The sequence below is a fragment of the Falco punctatus genome (genome assembly GCF_963210335.1).
Source record: "Falco punctatus genome assembly, chromosome: 9".
Taxonomy (NCBI): Eukaryota; Metazoa; Chordata; class Aves; order Falconiformes; family Falconidae; genus Falco; species Falco punctatus.
This window is the reverse complement of record NC_137589.1, coordinates 31664183-31679892: the sequence shown is the minus strand read 5'-3', so window position 1 is coordinate 31679892 and position 15710 is coordinate 31664183. Positions and strand designations below refer to the sequence as shown.

The 15710-nt window shown below is 42.7% G+C and overlaps 1 protein-coding gene across 6 annotated transcripts in view; it reads right to left on the bottom strand.

Annotated features, from left to right (window-relative positions):
- The window catches only part of SORCS3 (sortilin related VPS10 domain containing receptor 3), a 312444-nt gene that overhangs the window by 50490 nt on the left and 246244 nt on the right, over window positions 1-15710 (bottom strand). For 4 of the 6 annotated variants that reach the window (XR_013930611.1, XM_080403456.1, XM_080403455.1 and 1 more), the window contains exons 10-13: window positions 14605-14751; window positions 14017-14119; window positions 9493-9769; window positions 4909-5016 (exon numbers count right to left, since the gene is read on the bottom strand). Coding sequence is in view for 5 of the 6 variants with exons in the window: in XM_080403456.1 (XP_080259582.1) it covers window positions 4909-5016; window positions 9493-9769; window positions 14017-14119; window positions 14605-14751 (635 nt within the window). In the remaining variant the exon portion in view is untranslated. The remainder of the gene's footprint in view (window positions 1-4908; window positions 5017-9492; window positions 9770-14016; window positions 14120-14604; window positions 14752-15710) is intronic. The other 2 variants (XM_080403458.1, XM_080403457.1) reach the window with 1 other exon arrangement.

Here is a 15710-nt window from a genome sequence, read left to right as displayed (position 1 = left end):
CTCACTGAAAATGTTAATGCTCAATGATGCATACACAGATATATATGGATCATTAAGTATACAGACATAGAAACACATATATATTTATATACACATATGTGGGTGTGTCTACATAAATATATTTATCAGCACAGACAAACTTAATGATCCTTATCCATAAATGAGTGTCTGCACACACACATATAATGAGTCTACTGAAATGATAGCAAAGCTCTGCATGGCTATGAAGCAAAAAGGTTATTTCTCTCAATGTGGTTTTGGAGAGATGCTTAAAGCAGGAGATGAAGCAGCAGGGGTAATAATTATGAGTCAGAACTGGAACAACATAAAGACCTCTGGACTCACAAAAACATCTTGTCTCTGATTTGCATGGTACAGACTAGCAGCTCACTCAAGCAAATACTGCTTCTGTTTGGATGTATCACAATCAACTAAAAGGGGAATACAATCCGATTCCTTTCCACTGGTGGACAACCTCAGGCCAGTAACATGCTGTGCCTATGGCTTGTCAACACAGAAATGTTAGATCTGACCCATTAGATTATGAAAGCAGTAAAAGATATACTAGTCGCCAGTGAGGGCTACAGGACAGAAATTAGAAAACTGTAGATTTCAAAAAGACTAGTGCTTTCTAGGCACTCATTGGGTCACCTAAGAATGTGCCTAACCCATTGCCCTTAGGCATTTCAGTTATTTTCTTAAAGGACTCTTTGTTTTCTGCAGATGCTTTTCTCACACCTGCACCAAATGCTGCAATGTGCTTTGGTACACTCCTCTCGAAGTGCTGTGACACTAAGCGAGCTGAGCTGACCATCTTGTCAGATGAGACAAGTACCAAAACAACAGCAAAAGGAACAGCAGAAGTGGATGATCAGCCAGGAATGGAGGAAGGGAGAGTGGATTCACCTTGGTTAAGCAGTAGCTCCAAGTTAGACCATGTCACACAGTCTCATGGTACTTCCCTGTGCATCACAAAACTAGATTCTTAGCAGACCCCACTCAGCTATGCCTGAAAGCAAGTCATTAATTCTTGCACCCTTATAGCCATACAAAATAACAAAATCATAGAATAATTTAGGTTGAAACAGACCTGTGCAAGACATTTTTCCCAATTCCTCACTAAAAGCAGCTCCCAATTCAAAGTGCACCAAGTTATTCACCATCATACATTGACCCTACATGCTAATCTACAGATTTTACCATGCTGGTAAGTTCTATAGGACCGTCTTAGGACACAGCACAAAGCACAGAAATTCTAAAAATCCTAGGGATGCTTGTGCATTACAGACAGACACTACCACTGTTCACATAACAGCCGTGAAGTGGTATGAAATTCTGTGCTAAAACTGTTGCTGCTTCCAACAGGCCAGAAAGCCTCTCACAGGATGTGCCACAAAATGAAAATTGGGAATAATAGTCATTCTACTGATATACTGTTTTTAATAAGATAGTATTATGATGATATTTTAATAATGCAATATGTTAATAATAGTTAGAGTATAATGCCTATTTAATACACATACCCCTCAGAATATTATTTTTTGGAAGTAGCTGAGCACAGACAACTTTGATGCAATAGAAGAAATTTTCCCTAACAGGAATCAGCTGAGATGACTAGATGAAATGTTTTGCATTTTCCAGGATGAAAGACAAATTTTAAAAGCCACAAGCCTACCCAGTTTGGTGGTACAGAAATATGAGCACAATCTTGGTCTCTCTGCCTCAGCCCTGCTTCTGCTCTGAAAGCTCCCACTGATCCTATCATCAGCTGGAGGATGCTAATCCCAAACAGTTGTGCTCCTCTCATCAGCTTCTTGAAATCACTGAGATTTCTACCCACAAACACAAATTCCATGCACCTCCAACTGCCATGTATCATCTTGGTTCAGAGGACAGCCAGTAGCAATAGAAAGGCGTTGAGTTCTTTTCAGCCAAAGCTTCCATGAGCTCAGCATGATCCTACACTGCCCTTTTAGATGAGTTCACTAAAATTCTCATTGTGGGAAATACCTAAGTGATCTGCATACAAATGGTTTGCGTATGGGCTTTACAAATGGGATCTTTCCTCTTCAGTTCCATTAATGTTGCGGATAGGAATATCTCTAAATATTTATGGCAAGTATCATGTGAAATTTCTTCATATGGCTTTTACAGACTATTAATAGTTCTAAAAATTGCTAATGATGACAGTAATAATAAAAACAATCCCAATAACAGTAGCAATAGTAATAATACTCCTGCAAAGATTTCAAAAGAGCAAGCTTTCAACAAAGCTGATACACAGTATTCAGCAACATAACTTACTTCCTACATTCTCCATCAGAAGACTACAGAGACAGAAGTAACAATAACCTTAGATTTAAAATGCATTTTTCGTCTCAAAAGAAAACTGCATTATTTATAAAGTAAATGGGCTAAATCCACAGCTAGTTGAAACTGATTAGCTCCATTGATTTCAATGAAGGTGCCGATGTGTAGATTTATTTGAGCTCAGATCTGTGCCTCTGCATGTGTGTGTGGTTGGAAAGATACACATTGTACATTGCACAAAGAATTTCACAGAAAAACACCATATTAACCAACACAGAAAGTGAACACATTATTGCTGCATTTGGAGAAAAATGCGTAGAGTGAAGAGAATGCAGGCTCTAATCTTTAGCTGGGGATTGGCATGTATTTCCTTAACAGGATGCTCGCTGTAGTCTTGTGAAAAGGCTCACAGGTGTATCATATGCTATTGTGGTTTTCTTTTTGCAAAACCAGGGGCAATATTTGCAGATAGCAAGGCAGCAGATGCAGAGTTATATTCTTCTACACAAACAAGTACTCCACTTTTACTAAGAAACAGCCAAAGCCAAGGCATGGTTTTGGAGAAAAGGAAAAACTAGCAACCGCATCAGAATCGATACCACCTCTACACCAATAAAATCTCAACAGCTGTCTGTGTCATACACAGAGTCTGCCTTGTTCTGCCCCAGCACTGTTTGGGAAACAACTTAAGAGTGCCGCTCCTACACTTTATAGGCGTAAAGGATAACCATAATTACTTAGCCTGGCCTTCCTAGGACATTTTAGCACAGGAGATACAGATGGGCTATATGGGAGTTAGCTCCACTTTCCCAATCCTCCCAAGACTACAGCACCAACACATTTCTTCTGTCATGGCATAGATGGCAAAGAAGTAAGCTCAAATGGCCCTTTGCCAGAAGGGGATTTTCCCCCAGCCCCTTTCCTGCAGCTAAGGTGAGCTCAACTGCAGGTACAGATGGTACAGCACGTAGTAACTTCTGTTTCTGTAAGGCTGATGTAAGCATGGTGTTTGAAAGGCATACCAACTGAAATCATGCAGCCCAGTTGGAATAAATTCAAATCACTAGCAGAAATGCCCAAGACACACAACTATTATCTGATCCAAGCTTCCTCAGAAAATGAAGACAAGCATACCCAGCAGTCTACTCTCAGTCTGTCACTACCTGTGACACCAGTAATGAGATCCACCTACGCATTTCTGCCACATAAGTAGGCAAAAGGACTGATGCCTAGAAGAAAATATACTAGGCCTGAGCCTCTTTTCTCTTGCAAGCAGTGAAAATCTGCAGGAAATTCAGGTGCAGATGCAGAAAGCAGGAAAAGCAAACTGACTGCAAGGTGAAACTTATAGTGTATCCCTGCCCCTGAGTTGGGTGCTGCAACAGCCTCTGATGCGGTTAACCAAAGGAACTCTGTCATGCCACTGCAGCTACGTTTCATAGGCATGCCTCAGTCTAAGGCATCTTAGCCACCTCGCCTTCTGATCATTTTCAGAAAGCTATTCCAGCAAGCTCAGAGGAAATACAGGTAAGAAGGCATCTCAGCAAGCAACAAAGGCAGTGCATCTAGTCGTTGATTTGTTCAGAATCCCAAAGCAGTGTTCTGATCTGCTTTGTGCAACATTCAGACGACTCTTTGAAGATGCCTTTGAACTTTAAAAGTTCCCTCTCTCCCCTAGTTTTTTAAGCTCAGATCTTGGCCTGTTCTTGGGCCAACATTACTCCACCAATTACAACAGCCTTATTTAGTGCTTCAGCACTCTTGGGAGGAGGAAGGTTTAAGCACCTTCAGTGCCAGCCCAAGCTCTTTCTTCCATGGTATGGGTGAATCATAGTATACTACACCCCAAACCAGGAAGGCTATTCTGGCCTCAGCTCTGCATAAGCATAATGAGAACACCTTTAGCTTGAGCTAAAACCAGATATACAGCCCACAATGCAAATAGCAAGCACTGAGGTTGGGGATATTCATACTCAGCAGCAATCTCAAAAGACAGTCAAGCTGCACAACTACAGCAAGCACAGAACTTACATTAGGTGCAACCATACAGATCTCTGGCCTCTGAAGAGCACCACAGTCCCTGGCCCATCAGATCAAAGGAACACAATCTCAGCAGTATTTATGAGAAGGGACCTCTCTGGATGTCACTAGTCCAAGCTCTTACTCCAAAACAGACTGTCACCAACTGTAGATCAGGGCAGATGTGGCTTCATCTAGCCAAGGCTTGAAAACTTCCAGGGATGGTGATACCATAACTTCTCTGTAACCTGACTGGGGCTACACCACTCCTCAAAGAAGCAGATTTACCTACTGTCCTACCTGGACTCCCAGGCTACAGCTTGGGACCATCACTCCTTGTTACACCCCCTGCCACTATTGGGAAGAGTTTGCCTCCATCATCTGTTTGGTGCATGGACATTCCACCTGGGTCTCTGACCACCAGCAAAACCACAAAACACCACCAGGCCTTCATGCAACGCTACATGTGTAGCTACACAGTGCTGTAGTGCACACTGTGAGGCTCACCATGCACTTGGGGATCTTCATGCACCCCTTCTACCATTACAGTTTAGAAAAGTTAAGAGCTGCTATACTTACGTAATTATCTGGGTCTCTATGCCAGGATCTACAAGGGTTCCATCCACAAAAAGGGGTGTCGATGTGAAACTGTATTTACTCCAGGATCTTCCCTCATCAAAACTCACCCTGGGATAGAAGCAGAGAAAATTTATACACATAAAGGGACTTACTCTAGAGCAACTGCAGCAATTAAATGTTGGCTAAGGTCTACAAGCTCCAGCAACTAGATTTATAGATAAGCACCAATCTTTGCTATTTCCCAGCCCACTAATTCATGCTCTTGGTGTGATTTGAAAGATCAAAGCCTTAGAAAGTATAAACACTGGCAAAAAGGACATGGAAATACTTGATCCAGCTGTACATCAGACCTCAAGGGATCACGGGGCACTGCCAAGTCTTGTTTCTGGATCTGCAATAGCACCTGGCATGAGGCATCACTCAGAGCATAAGCAGCCCTGGCCTGAATGCATGAAAATTGCTGTCAACACCATGGGACATTTTGATCCATGCATGTATCAATGCCAGATGTCATTAGCTACAATTTCTCTAGCACTATTAACACTTCTTTGCACACCATCTCAGAGGTGGTCTCCGTTTTACAGAGAGGTGGAGGAAGGAGACCAAACTGAGCCACAGTCACTGGTTAGTCTGGGTGCCCTTTGCTTGTTAGAGCTGCAAAGCAAAATTGTAAGCTGGCTAAAATGAAAGCATTTCCCTTCTTAGAAGCTGGCAGTATTCACACTGTCAGTGACAAGCCAGGGTAATTCAGTGGCTTTTGATCACTGTCACTACTCACAACCACCATGCACCTTACCTTCTGTTTTTATCAAAAAGTGTGTGTATCCTAACCCAGCTGACAGGGTCTTGGTTGAACTGGAGTTACTACAACAGGCTTTTAGATTAGCAGAGGAGGGTTAGCAAACCCTGCTCGCAGCTACGCCCTTAGTAACCTCTGTACCTCTGAGAACTGCAAAGGAGCGAGTGGACAAACAGCCTAACCCACTGCACCAGCATAAAGACTGGGCCAGGCTCCCGGTGGCCTCTGCCTTAGTGTCCTTCCCAGCCTCCCTCATGGCCCCCCGACACCCAGGGCCCGGGAGCCCCACTGGCACCACAGCAGGTGGTGCATCTCGGTCGGCTCCCAGCTTCCCAGCCCTCAAGGAGCTACCAGCCCTCACCTCGCCTCACCCCAACAGCCTGTGCCCATAACAGTGCAGGAAACAGCCAGAGGCAGGTGTGCACACCCTGCTGCTACTACAGCAGGACAGAGTGGTGTCCTGCCGGCTGCCAGCACCCAGCTCCCAGAGCTGCTGCCCACCAACAGCTCTGAAAGCAACTGAGTTTCTCTCTGCCACCAAGACTCTCCACACAACTGCTGCCGCACAATTTCTGCCCAGAATTTCAGCTCCAAATTACACCAGCAAAGGAAGAACAAACAGAGAAGCACAAAGGTTTATCGGCTATAAAATTATTTGCTCCTCTCCCAGCAGGGTCGTTCCAGAATTCTCTGTAATTCTGCAAGGTACCTGGGCTGTGAAGGCTGACAGATTACTCTCGATGGATGCTACCAAAGAGACTAACATGGCACAAACATCTTCTTTGAATAGCAGGTAACACTTCTGATTTTAAAGTGAGCATAAAAAAGAAGTTTGCCCTGTCTTCCCGGCAAGGAAAGTTGAGGGCAGGGTGTGTGGGGGGGTGGGGGATGCACATGTGTGTGCATGCGTGCATGCATCTGAGTGCCTGGATTTGCCTGAGAGCGTCTTGCTGGAAACTGAACCCTCTCCACTCCAAGCAGGCAGCATCAGGGACACTATCTGAGATGCAACCGAAGGATGAGGAGGCTAGTATAGTATGCATTACAAACAATGGGTTACAACAACCTCAGTTCTCTAGTGTGAAAAGCCAAGTCCATTCCCTAAGTACCTGCTTATCACAGCACCTCGTGAAGCACCTTCACCCGACTCACGATGCACATCTGTCAGAATAGGAAGCTGACTATAGAGCAAAGACAGAAAGCTGGGAGTACAACAGCATAGAAAAAGCTTATCTGCCTTAAATCTATTTATTTAAATGTATGTATCTTCCCATACACCTGTGCATTTGTATGCTGTTCTGCTTGCATGCTTATCTATCTAAATAGCATTTCAATTTCTCGGAAATGGTATGCTTCATTAGCTTAGCTAAAGTTCTCTCAGCTTTTCAATTATCCGCCCCTCTTTTCTCCAGGATGAAACTTATTGTACAATGTCTCAGCCTGAGAACTAATAGATATACATGTACCCTTTAATCTATTCCACTCCTGCCCATAAAACAGGTGCTTACTGAGGCAATATGAAGCAAATTCCAAAGCCCCTAAGGGTACAATTTTGGAGGAAACCTGTTGGAGGTTATTGATAACAGCTCTAAATCACTACTCATTTAATAGAGTGGGTGGGGCACTCATATGCCATTTCGTGACACTTGGTGGAAAGGGAGAACATCTGAAAAGAACCTCTGCAAAGCAAACAAAGGTGAACTGGGCTCTCAGCCCCTATGGAAAGCCAACCTGTGACCAAATCTTTCCCAATATCTAAGTATACAGGCACTTGTACGTAATGTGCATTTTACATACAAAGAGCCTTCACAGCGTAAGACACAATTAAAAGTTACACCTGGGTTGAATAATACAGTAACAAATGGTTAATACATCAATTACAGCTCTTTCAATAAGTGGCTCACCTCTCACTCTTCCAGAGCTCAACTTGCCACAGCCTCATGTAGCTACAGCTGGTGACACCTACACTTGGCTAACACGCACTTCTGTCTTGGCTCATGCTTGGTTTGGTCTAAAGATTTCACCATGGTCTTGATGTCTTCTCCTGAGGGCACTTCAAGTATAGTTATGACTACTAAGTTACCTATCAGAGGCAAATGTTTCTAGTCGCACACTTTCTAACCACAGACAGAAAGCTGGAGTCTTCTGGAAGCATCATTGTGGGTCTGCCCTGTTACTGCTCTCCTCTATATGTCCATTTCTGGAGGCTGTTGGCAAGAGGATGCTGGCCTAGACTAACCCCTGGCCCTGGCTCAGTATACCTACATATATTATGACTGTAATGAGCTTGCTTATGATAAAACAATCAACCTGTTTCCTGAACACTAGAAAGCAAGACGAAGATTGCAACCCTCATTTTGCATATAAAGACTTGCTTTAATCCCACATGGAGACACAGACCTCTTAGAGAACACTTAGTTCCCCTATCCTAGAAAAATTACAGAGCCTTAGGAATACAAGCCAATACATCCTGTGGTTAACGATCTACTATCACACCAAAACTAAAGCAGTCATTTCTTTAGCTCCAGTGGCAATGAAATGTGCTCAAATGTAACATATTCAAACTTTAATAAGGTATATATGTTGCAGTCATCCCAGAGTTATCTGTCAGGTCAGGAATATAAAGTCCAGAGGCTTTTCAGACTGAGAAAGTAACCACTAATGTTCTTAAGGTACATGTAAGGAACATTAGCTTGTGATGGGTAAAGACAGCCTGTCTTGAGGTCTCCAGCTTCTGAATGACTGTAATTTAACTGAAGGATTTTGTACAATAATGACTCGGGTAGAGGAGACCTTAACACCTCATCACTGCTGCCAAACACCATTGCTTTCTTCTATTTGAACGAAGGCCACGTTTCCTTTTTTGCATGAAAAGCATGAGACGGACATGTGCTTAGCACCATCAAACTGAGAGACTCAGTCTGGCAGACAGGAACACAAATCTTGTCTCTGAAGGCTATTTCTAACTAATTAACTTCTAAACAACATGAGAATCTGGGTAGGTCAGTCCATTAGTCATGCCCCTCTTTCACTCAAGATCAGAGACTGCATGTGATGCTAATACACACATTTCCTGTAAACAAGGTTAGTTTTGAATTTCCAAATGCCTCTCCAATGCTTAGCTGGTGAAGGAGTGAGAGGGGTAAAGGCTAAGGAGAGGATAATTTTGAGTGGTACCTTTAGAGCTTAGACTGTTAAAACCCATTTGCAGCAAAACAGTATCTTCAACTGAGAAATCATTTTGCCCTATTCCACCTCAACTCTATTCAGTTACCACCACTGTGTCTCTGGAAATTGATAGGGGAATCCTATAGGAGGCAACAACATTAGCACCATATCTCTGTTGTCCTTATCAACACCTACTGCTCTCTCGTCTCCCTCCCTTTACCTGTCTTACCAGTTTAATACTAAATTCTGTAATCAAAAAGCAGAAGTGAGGGACATAGCCTCTCAGAAATACCTGAAACACATAGGATGACTTATTACTCGGTATATGTGTGTCTGTGGGAAAGAAACCCCACCTGAAGTCTCGTAGTACCTGACTAGTGCAAAGAGTAATTCACATATGTCTGTAATTGTGCATATAGCCATTATATTTATAAAATGGTACAATAATCGTTATGTTAGTAAACAAAACCAAAATGATGGTAAAATGCAGGTAAGAATGATCTCATTTGCTCATTTTGAGACACTAGCAGATGTTGATCAGATTATGCAAGAGAGATTAGCACAACTGTCAGCCTATACCCATCAGGAAGCCTTCGCAAAGTAACAAGTTTCCTTACCACATGTGCCGGATGGGCACTGATGTGTGTTTCATGGCCACTAGTGCCCCTCCCCAGTCCAGAAACCACACGTTGTATTCCTCCTCGAAGATCTGCAAACAAATTAGGTACTGCATGAGTGCTCCACTCCACTGGGAAGACTTAGAAGAAGAAGAATAGCAAAAGGCTCCATGCTCTCCCCTTTGCTCTACAAAACATACCTGTCTCCAGGAATTTCCACCATCAGAAGAGATGAACATGCCAACATCAGTGTAGGAAAGCTCAGAGCCAATATTACCTGCAACACAACCAAGCATCAGACATTCCTGCACGGATGAACACAGAACTGCATTTTTCCAAGAAACCAGAATTACTTGGCCTGACCAGTGCTATTTTTGCTGCTTTGGATTCTATTCTCATCTAGAACCAACACCATGGTCAGGCAGCAACACTCATTTACAAGAGCTGTGCCATTTGAAAATTGACGCTGGGGAGAAACAGTGTCATCAGCTTATTTTCCCAAAAGATAGCATTGCCCATAACTGCAAGCCACTAAAAGCAGGCTTATTCTAGACAAGGACCTACATACTTGAAAATCTGTGTATGAAAACCCAGGCCCATTTGGAACACACAAATCATCAGAATGGCAGCAGAATAGGGGCCACTGTCCCCAGCTACCAGATATTTCATTCCATACATATTTTTCTCTGAACTTGTAGTCTTTGTGCTCTGGCTGGTAAGTTGCATCTCTGCAATTTGCCTGTCTTTGTCAAGGGTAAAGTAATTACCTCTGTCTCTACTTCCTGCGTAAGAACAAGCATCCAGAGGGAAGTTACTCATATGGCTGAGCTTAAAGGTGAAATCCAGGCCTCACTGAAGCCCATAATTATGGGGCTAGAAAGTCAACTCAAGATTTTGTTCAAATGCTCAAACACTTAACTGATCTGATAACCTGCAGTCAAGTAAACAAAGCTTCTTCCTAGGTTTATGAATGGTTTGCAATTAATGAGGACCGTGATGTAATGAAATATAAGTTCCACTTGAAGGAAATCTTGTTTGTTTAGGTATAAACCTCACCTGGGGGCAGAAACAGTTTAGAGAATTAAGGTGGGTCAAATGACTGCAGCAGAGAAGCAGAGACAAGACTGAATGGCACTCTAGACAACATTGATTGTTCTCATTGACCCAGCTGTCTCAAACTGAGAGTTAGTGGTTACTTAGTATGGTTCTTAATTTTAATCTTATAATTTCCATTATGATGGAAACCTGTTCTGCTGATAGCCTTAAAGGGTGAAGACTGCCTTCACCATGCATTAGGAAGCAGATATGTCACACATCAATGCAAAGAAAAGTTCAAACATCAATTTTGACCATTCATAGAGAAAGCATGGCAGAACACCATTTGGAGACACTACTTTAGAGCTTGAAACAGTTTTTTTTTTCCCCAAGGTCCCTTGTCTGACTCAGCCGAGAGAACCTCAAATCTTACAGTGAAAAACCTTAATACAGAGGAAATAATGAACTTGGACTAAATCCCCAGTCCTCTGGAACCTCTGAGAATCCAAGAGAATCCAAGATAGCTGCAATACAGAGATGCCCAATATTTGAAAAACTTGCACAAGTCCTGAATACAGCCTGTTAGCTTATTCCCCACACTGCCCTGAGGTCTGCATGTGGCTTCTGCTTAGAGAGTTAAAATTGTCACAAGCACCAGGTTCACTGTAAAAATCAGGTCTGCTCTAAATTAATTTGTTCCCACCTCCTCACTTCCCAAAGCACCCAGTGGTTCAGGGAAAAAGCTACCAGAGTCACCTAGGAACTGTTTTTTCTGTTGGTCTGTCAACAATACCTTCAATCAGTGCTAGGTGGGATTCCGGTAGTATGAACATCCATCCCATAGGAAGCAAGCAGATGTAACATGGACAGATACTCCATCAGGCAGCCTCCCAATGATAATGGCCCACAGCCACCATACTGTGGTCAAACCCATGACCTTCTTTATTCAAAGCCCTTGAATTCTTTACCCAGTGAGCCATTCCTATACTTTCCAAATGACACTGTTTTTAAAGGAAGTGTAATTTCCACGAAGGAAGGCAGAATTAATACTTTTTCTTCAAAAATAGCAAAGGGAGAGGTGGCACTCTTACACATCTGTATCATCAACAAGAGCATAATAAAAACACACTAATGAAAATATTAATTAAATTTCTGACATTTAATGTTGGAAAATGAGAAATCAAAAACCAGATGCAGGTTGACTTTCTCTTGTCACCACCATGGAATCCAGCTAGTCACGCTGTTGTGACAACACTGTTTCAAAAGATAAAATTTCTGGCTCAGTAAAGCAGGACTATTCAAGACAGGCTTTTCTGTCAGTGCTCAGAATGTGGGAAATACCACCTTGTCCATCAACCTAATCTTCTTCCCTGACACCAATAAGAATGACCAACTGCTTTAGATGAAGGTACAAGGAAAACGTGCCATGGGCCAGTCGTATAGAAGAACAGTCTATAGGCGCATCCAGGTTCATGAGGATAAATCTACTACGTCAGTCCAAAGGTCTGTTTAGCCCTGTGTCTTCTCATGAATGGAAGTCCTCAAGATTTAGCAACTGACTTAAAAGCAGTACAAGTTTTGTATCATATTTTAAATATCAAAACTGGAAAAGGGATATCCAAACTGTGGTGAGGAGAGTAAAAAGGTGAGATTCTGTTGCTATCACTTCTTTCTGTCTGTTTTTCTGTGAAAATCTGTTACGTTATTTTCTTCATTCTCTCCATCTAGTTTTCTTCAGCTACATGGATGCAAATTCCCCAAACGTAACTAGCGCCCAAACAAGTCAAGATTTGACAGCTGTACAATTAGATACTAAAACATAATCCTTCCTTTTACAAGAATCTAACATTTGTCCTCGTATCAAAAGTCCAAGTTTCCAATCATTGCTGAAAACATACCACTGTAAATCAAAGTGTAAGACAGAGGGTGTTTGAGCAGCCATTGTCTGTAGGAATAAGTTGTAATGCTTATCCTGGAACACATTCACCAACACGGTGAGACCTTTCTGTTGTGAAACAGGTTAGTGGAAACAGATGTGTATATTCCCAGCAGGTTAAGCTTTTTATTGTACAAAGCAGTAAGGCAGAAATTATATTCTGCCTTTTAAAGGTTAATTGTTAGACTGGGAAAGCATTCATCTCATGCACTGGCAGCTTGAAAAGAACCTCATTTACTAACAATTTAGATCAATGCCTAGAAGCTCACTGTCCTGCTGCCTCTATTTACTTCCTAAAAGGTTAAAGAAAAAAAACCTCTGCAATTACAGCATCATGAGTAGAGCTTGCTCCTAAGCATCCATCTAGCAAGTGTGACCTGCCAGGAATGATGACTTCACTTGGCTACGCATAGGAAGATCTGGAGGTTTATACCAAATTATCTCACTCCATTTGGCCTGGATCAGTGAACTGGAAATCACATGGTGTTTCCCTTGTTGAGATATAAATGTCATGAAGCAAACCTGTCTCTCAGGTTCTGGCTTAGTCTGGCAGACACATGGACGCGCAGAAGGACATGAGAATGGAAATGGTTGGAAGAAACAGTGTAAATTCATATAGGCAATATGCTAACATGACACGCAAGCCACTGCTAGGCTGAGTGGGACAAAGAAGATAACCTGAGCCTTATAAAGAATGGTTAAGCTATTTGGACATATTTGTGCATATGTAGGAGCCTCCCTGTGAAGCACTATGACAGCCTACGTGCCTCAGAGGCCAGATTTCAATAGCACCAGCCATTCAGAAATCACTTTGTTAGCCCAGCAGCTCCCACAGAGCTATGGGAGTTCTGAGTGCGGTTGGTAGCCCCATCCATCCTGATTAGACTGCATGCTGTGCGCACACAGGGCCTGTGATGGTTGTCACATTACTTAGAGTGGGTCAGTCATTGCCACTGTGAAGCACTGTAGCAGGTTGCCATTAAAACATCAAGACCAGCCAAAGCACAATTTTGCAGAACAACCCACAATAACAATGACCCGTGCAGTGTTGATGAAGTACTGCTAGTCTTGGAGCAGTACAGTGTTGAAAGTGGGTGCTGTGCACAAGACAAGCGCTCACAAAGTCCAGGCTTCACCCGACTTTGTAACAGCTTTGTGACAACTCTATGCTTGCTGCTCAAAAGGTGGAATGTATTGATACCTCCTAGGAGTGCAGCTGTGATTATAGGCCCTATTCTCATTCATAGTAACTCCAGCAAGCAGGTAGACACCTACACTGGTTGTTGTAAAGATGTTGAGAGGAGTTAGTAATGATCCTTTTCAGGTGTGGGCTTAGACCTGCAGAGGGTTCTTGCAGGGCAACAAATAACTGACAGGCATTACCTTTTTTGATGTCAGGGACCATATGCCTTCTCCTAGCCCATAGCAAACATTAATTAGCTCAGCACTTGCTGAGACAGAGCTGAAAGCTTTTACAGCAACAGGAAATATCTCTACACTGTCTGGCTCCCAGTGAGGCATGGGTGAGCGGTGAGAAGCACTTATGTTCTTACCTGTTGCCACCAGCAGCCCAGGAGCTGTCTCTTTGCTGGAAATGCTTCCTGAAGTATATGGATTCTCTGAGAGTTGCAGATGTAAGTGCAATGAGCAAAAGGGCTGTTGACAGGAAACAAACAAAAGGCAGAAGCTTTAATATGCAACAAGTTAAATATCAGAGGAACCCATGGCAACTGCACACAGATGCTCTGAACCTTCTGAAAATGACCCCTCTGCTCTTAGCACTGTTACAAATAGCAGCATATGTTCGTTTTCTGAAATGGCACCATAACAGCAGCTGAGAGCAAGAGAAGCAGGGATGCTGTATTACAAGCAAGCATGTCTGCATTTGTTTTTACAATCTGATCCAGAGTACTTTTTCCCAGAAACATTCTTATTCTGACTTAAGTTCCATAAAAAAGGCCAAGAAAGAAGGTCAGAATTTTCCCTTTAAATCTATGAAGCTATAGAAAAAGAAATCTATTTAATTCATGTAACGCTCAGCAAGTTAAGAGAGAAAACACAGGGAAAGTTTTGTTAACCCAATGACTAAAATCAGCAGTTCTGAAGGAGTCATTGTGCTTTGGAAAAGGTCTGCCACTCACCAGCTGGCAAACTACAGGATCCCCTCTTAGATCGGTGTCCGGTGCCTGCAGCAAACGCCAGTCCCTGCCCTTGTTGTAGGTAATGAAAGTCTTGATTTGGTCATCTATCTTCCTGTTAGCCAGGAATATGCCTTTGATCCCTGCTACCTAGGAAAAATGGAGAGAGATGAAAAAATACATCGGAAGAACAGGCTAAAAGTAAGGCCCATCTGAGCACTTTCAGGAGTGGAAGGTCCCTGAAAAATCAATAAAGTCATCTCAATTCAGCCTTAGAAGACTGTGAATGGCATTACAAGTACAACTTGATGTTGCCTGTATAGCTGAAAGACCTTGTGCAGCCTCTCTTTGAAAAGAAAAAGACCAGGATGTTCACAGAGCAAATCCCTTGGGAAACAGCCCACTTTGGGATTTCCTGGAGTGCTTGCAGACAGGCTGATGATGGACTTGAACGTACAGCATGCACCACATCACACATGAGCTCCGTGAGCCTAAGGATGTGGTCTGCTCCACTTACTCCCCCAGATTGCATTAACATGGGAAACAGCAGGTCACATCAGCAGCAGTGTGGGATGTTTCTGTGTTGGACTTTATTTTTTCTTTCACACAAAAGATGGAAATCCTGAATATGCTGAAACACTGATGTTTTGCAAACTTGATTTCTTCACTTTCCCTCCACTCCAAATTCTGTCAAAATCAACCCAGTTGTTCCAAATGTTTTGATTTTTGTCAGCAGAACCCATTCCAGCAGAATATGGTCCTGTCAAAATGTCCCCAAGAAGATTCTTGTTGAGTCTGGTCTCTGTTGCTCAGCTGTGAAAGTCAGGCAGGAAGAATCCAGAACTTCCTGGCAACAAACAGCCAGGATGCAAATCCTTCCACTCTAAAGCCCCCTGAGTGACACTACCCTTTGAACGACCCTGTGAAAATCTCTATCGACACTAAAGAGTCTATGACACACAGCTGGGGAACACAGAGTTTGCCCAGGAATGGGAGATGATGCATGTTTATTTTATCTGGTTCATCAAACAAGAAATTTCTATTTTTTTCAGAAGCAGGAAAATATATTTACTAGGTGAAAATTAAATGTAAAACCTGTCCTTCAGACT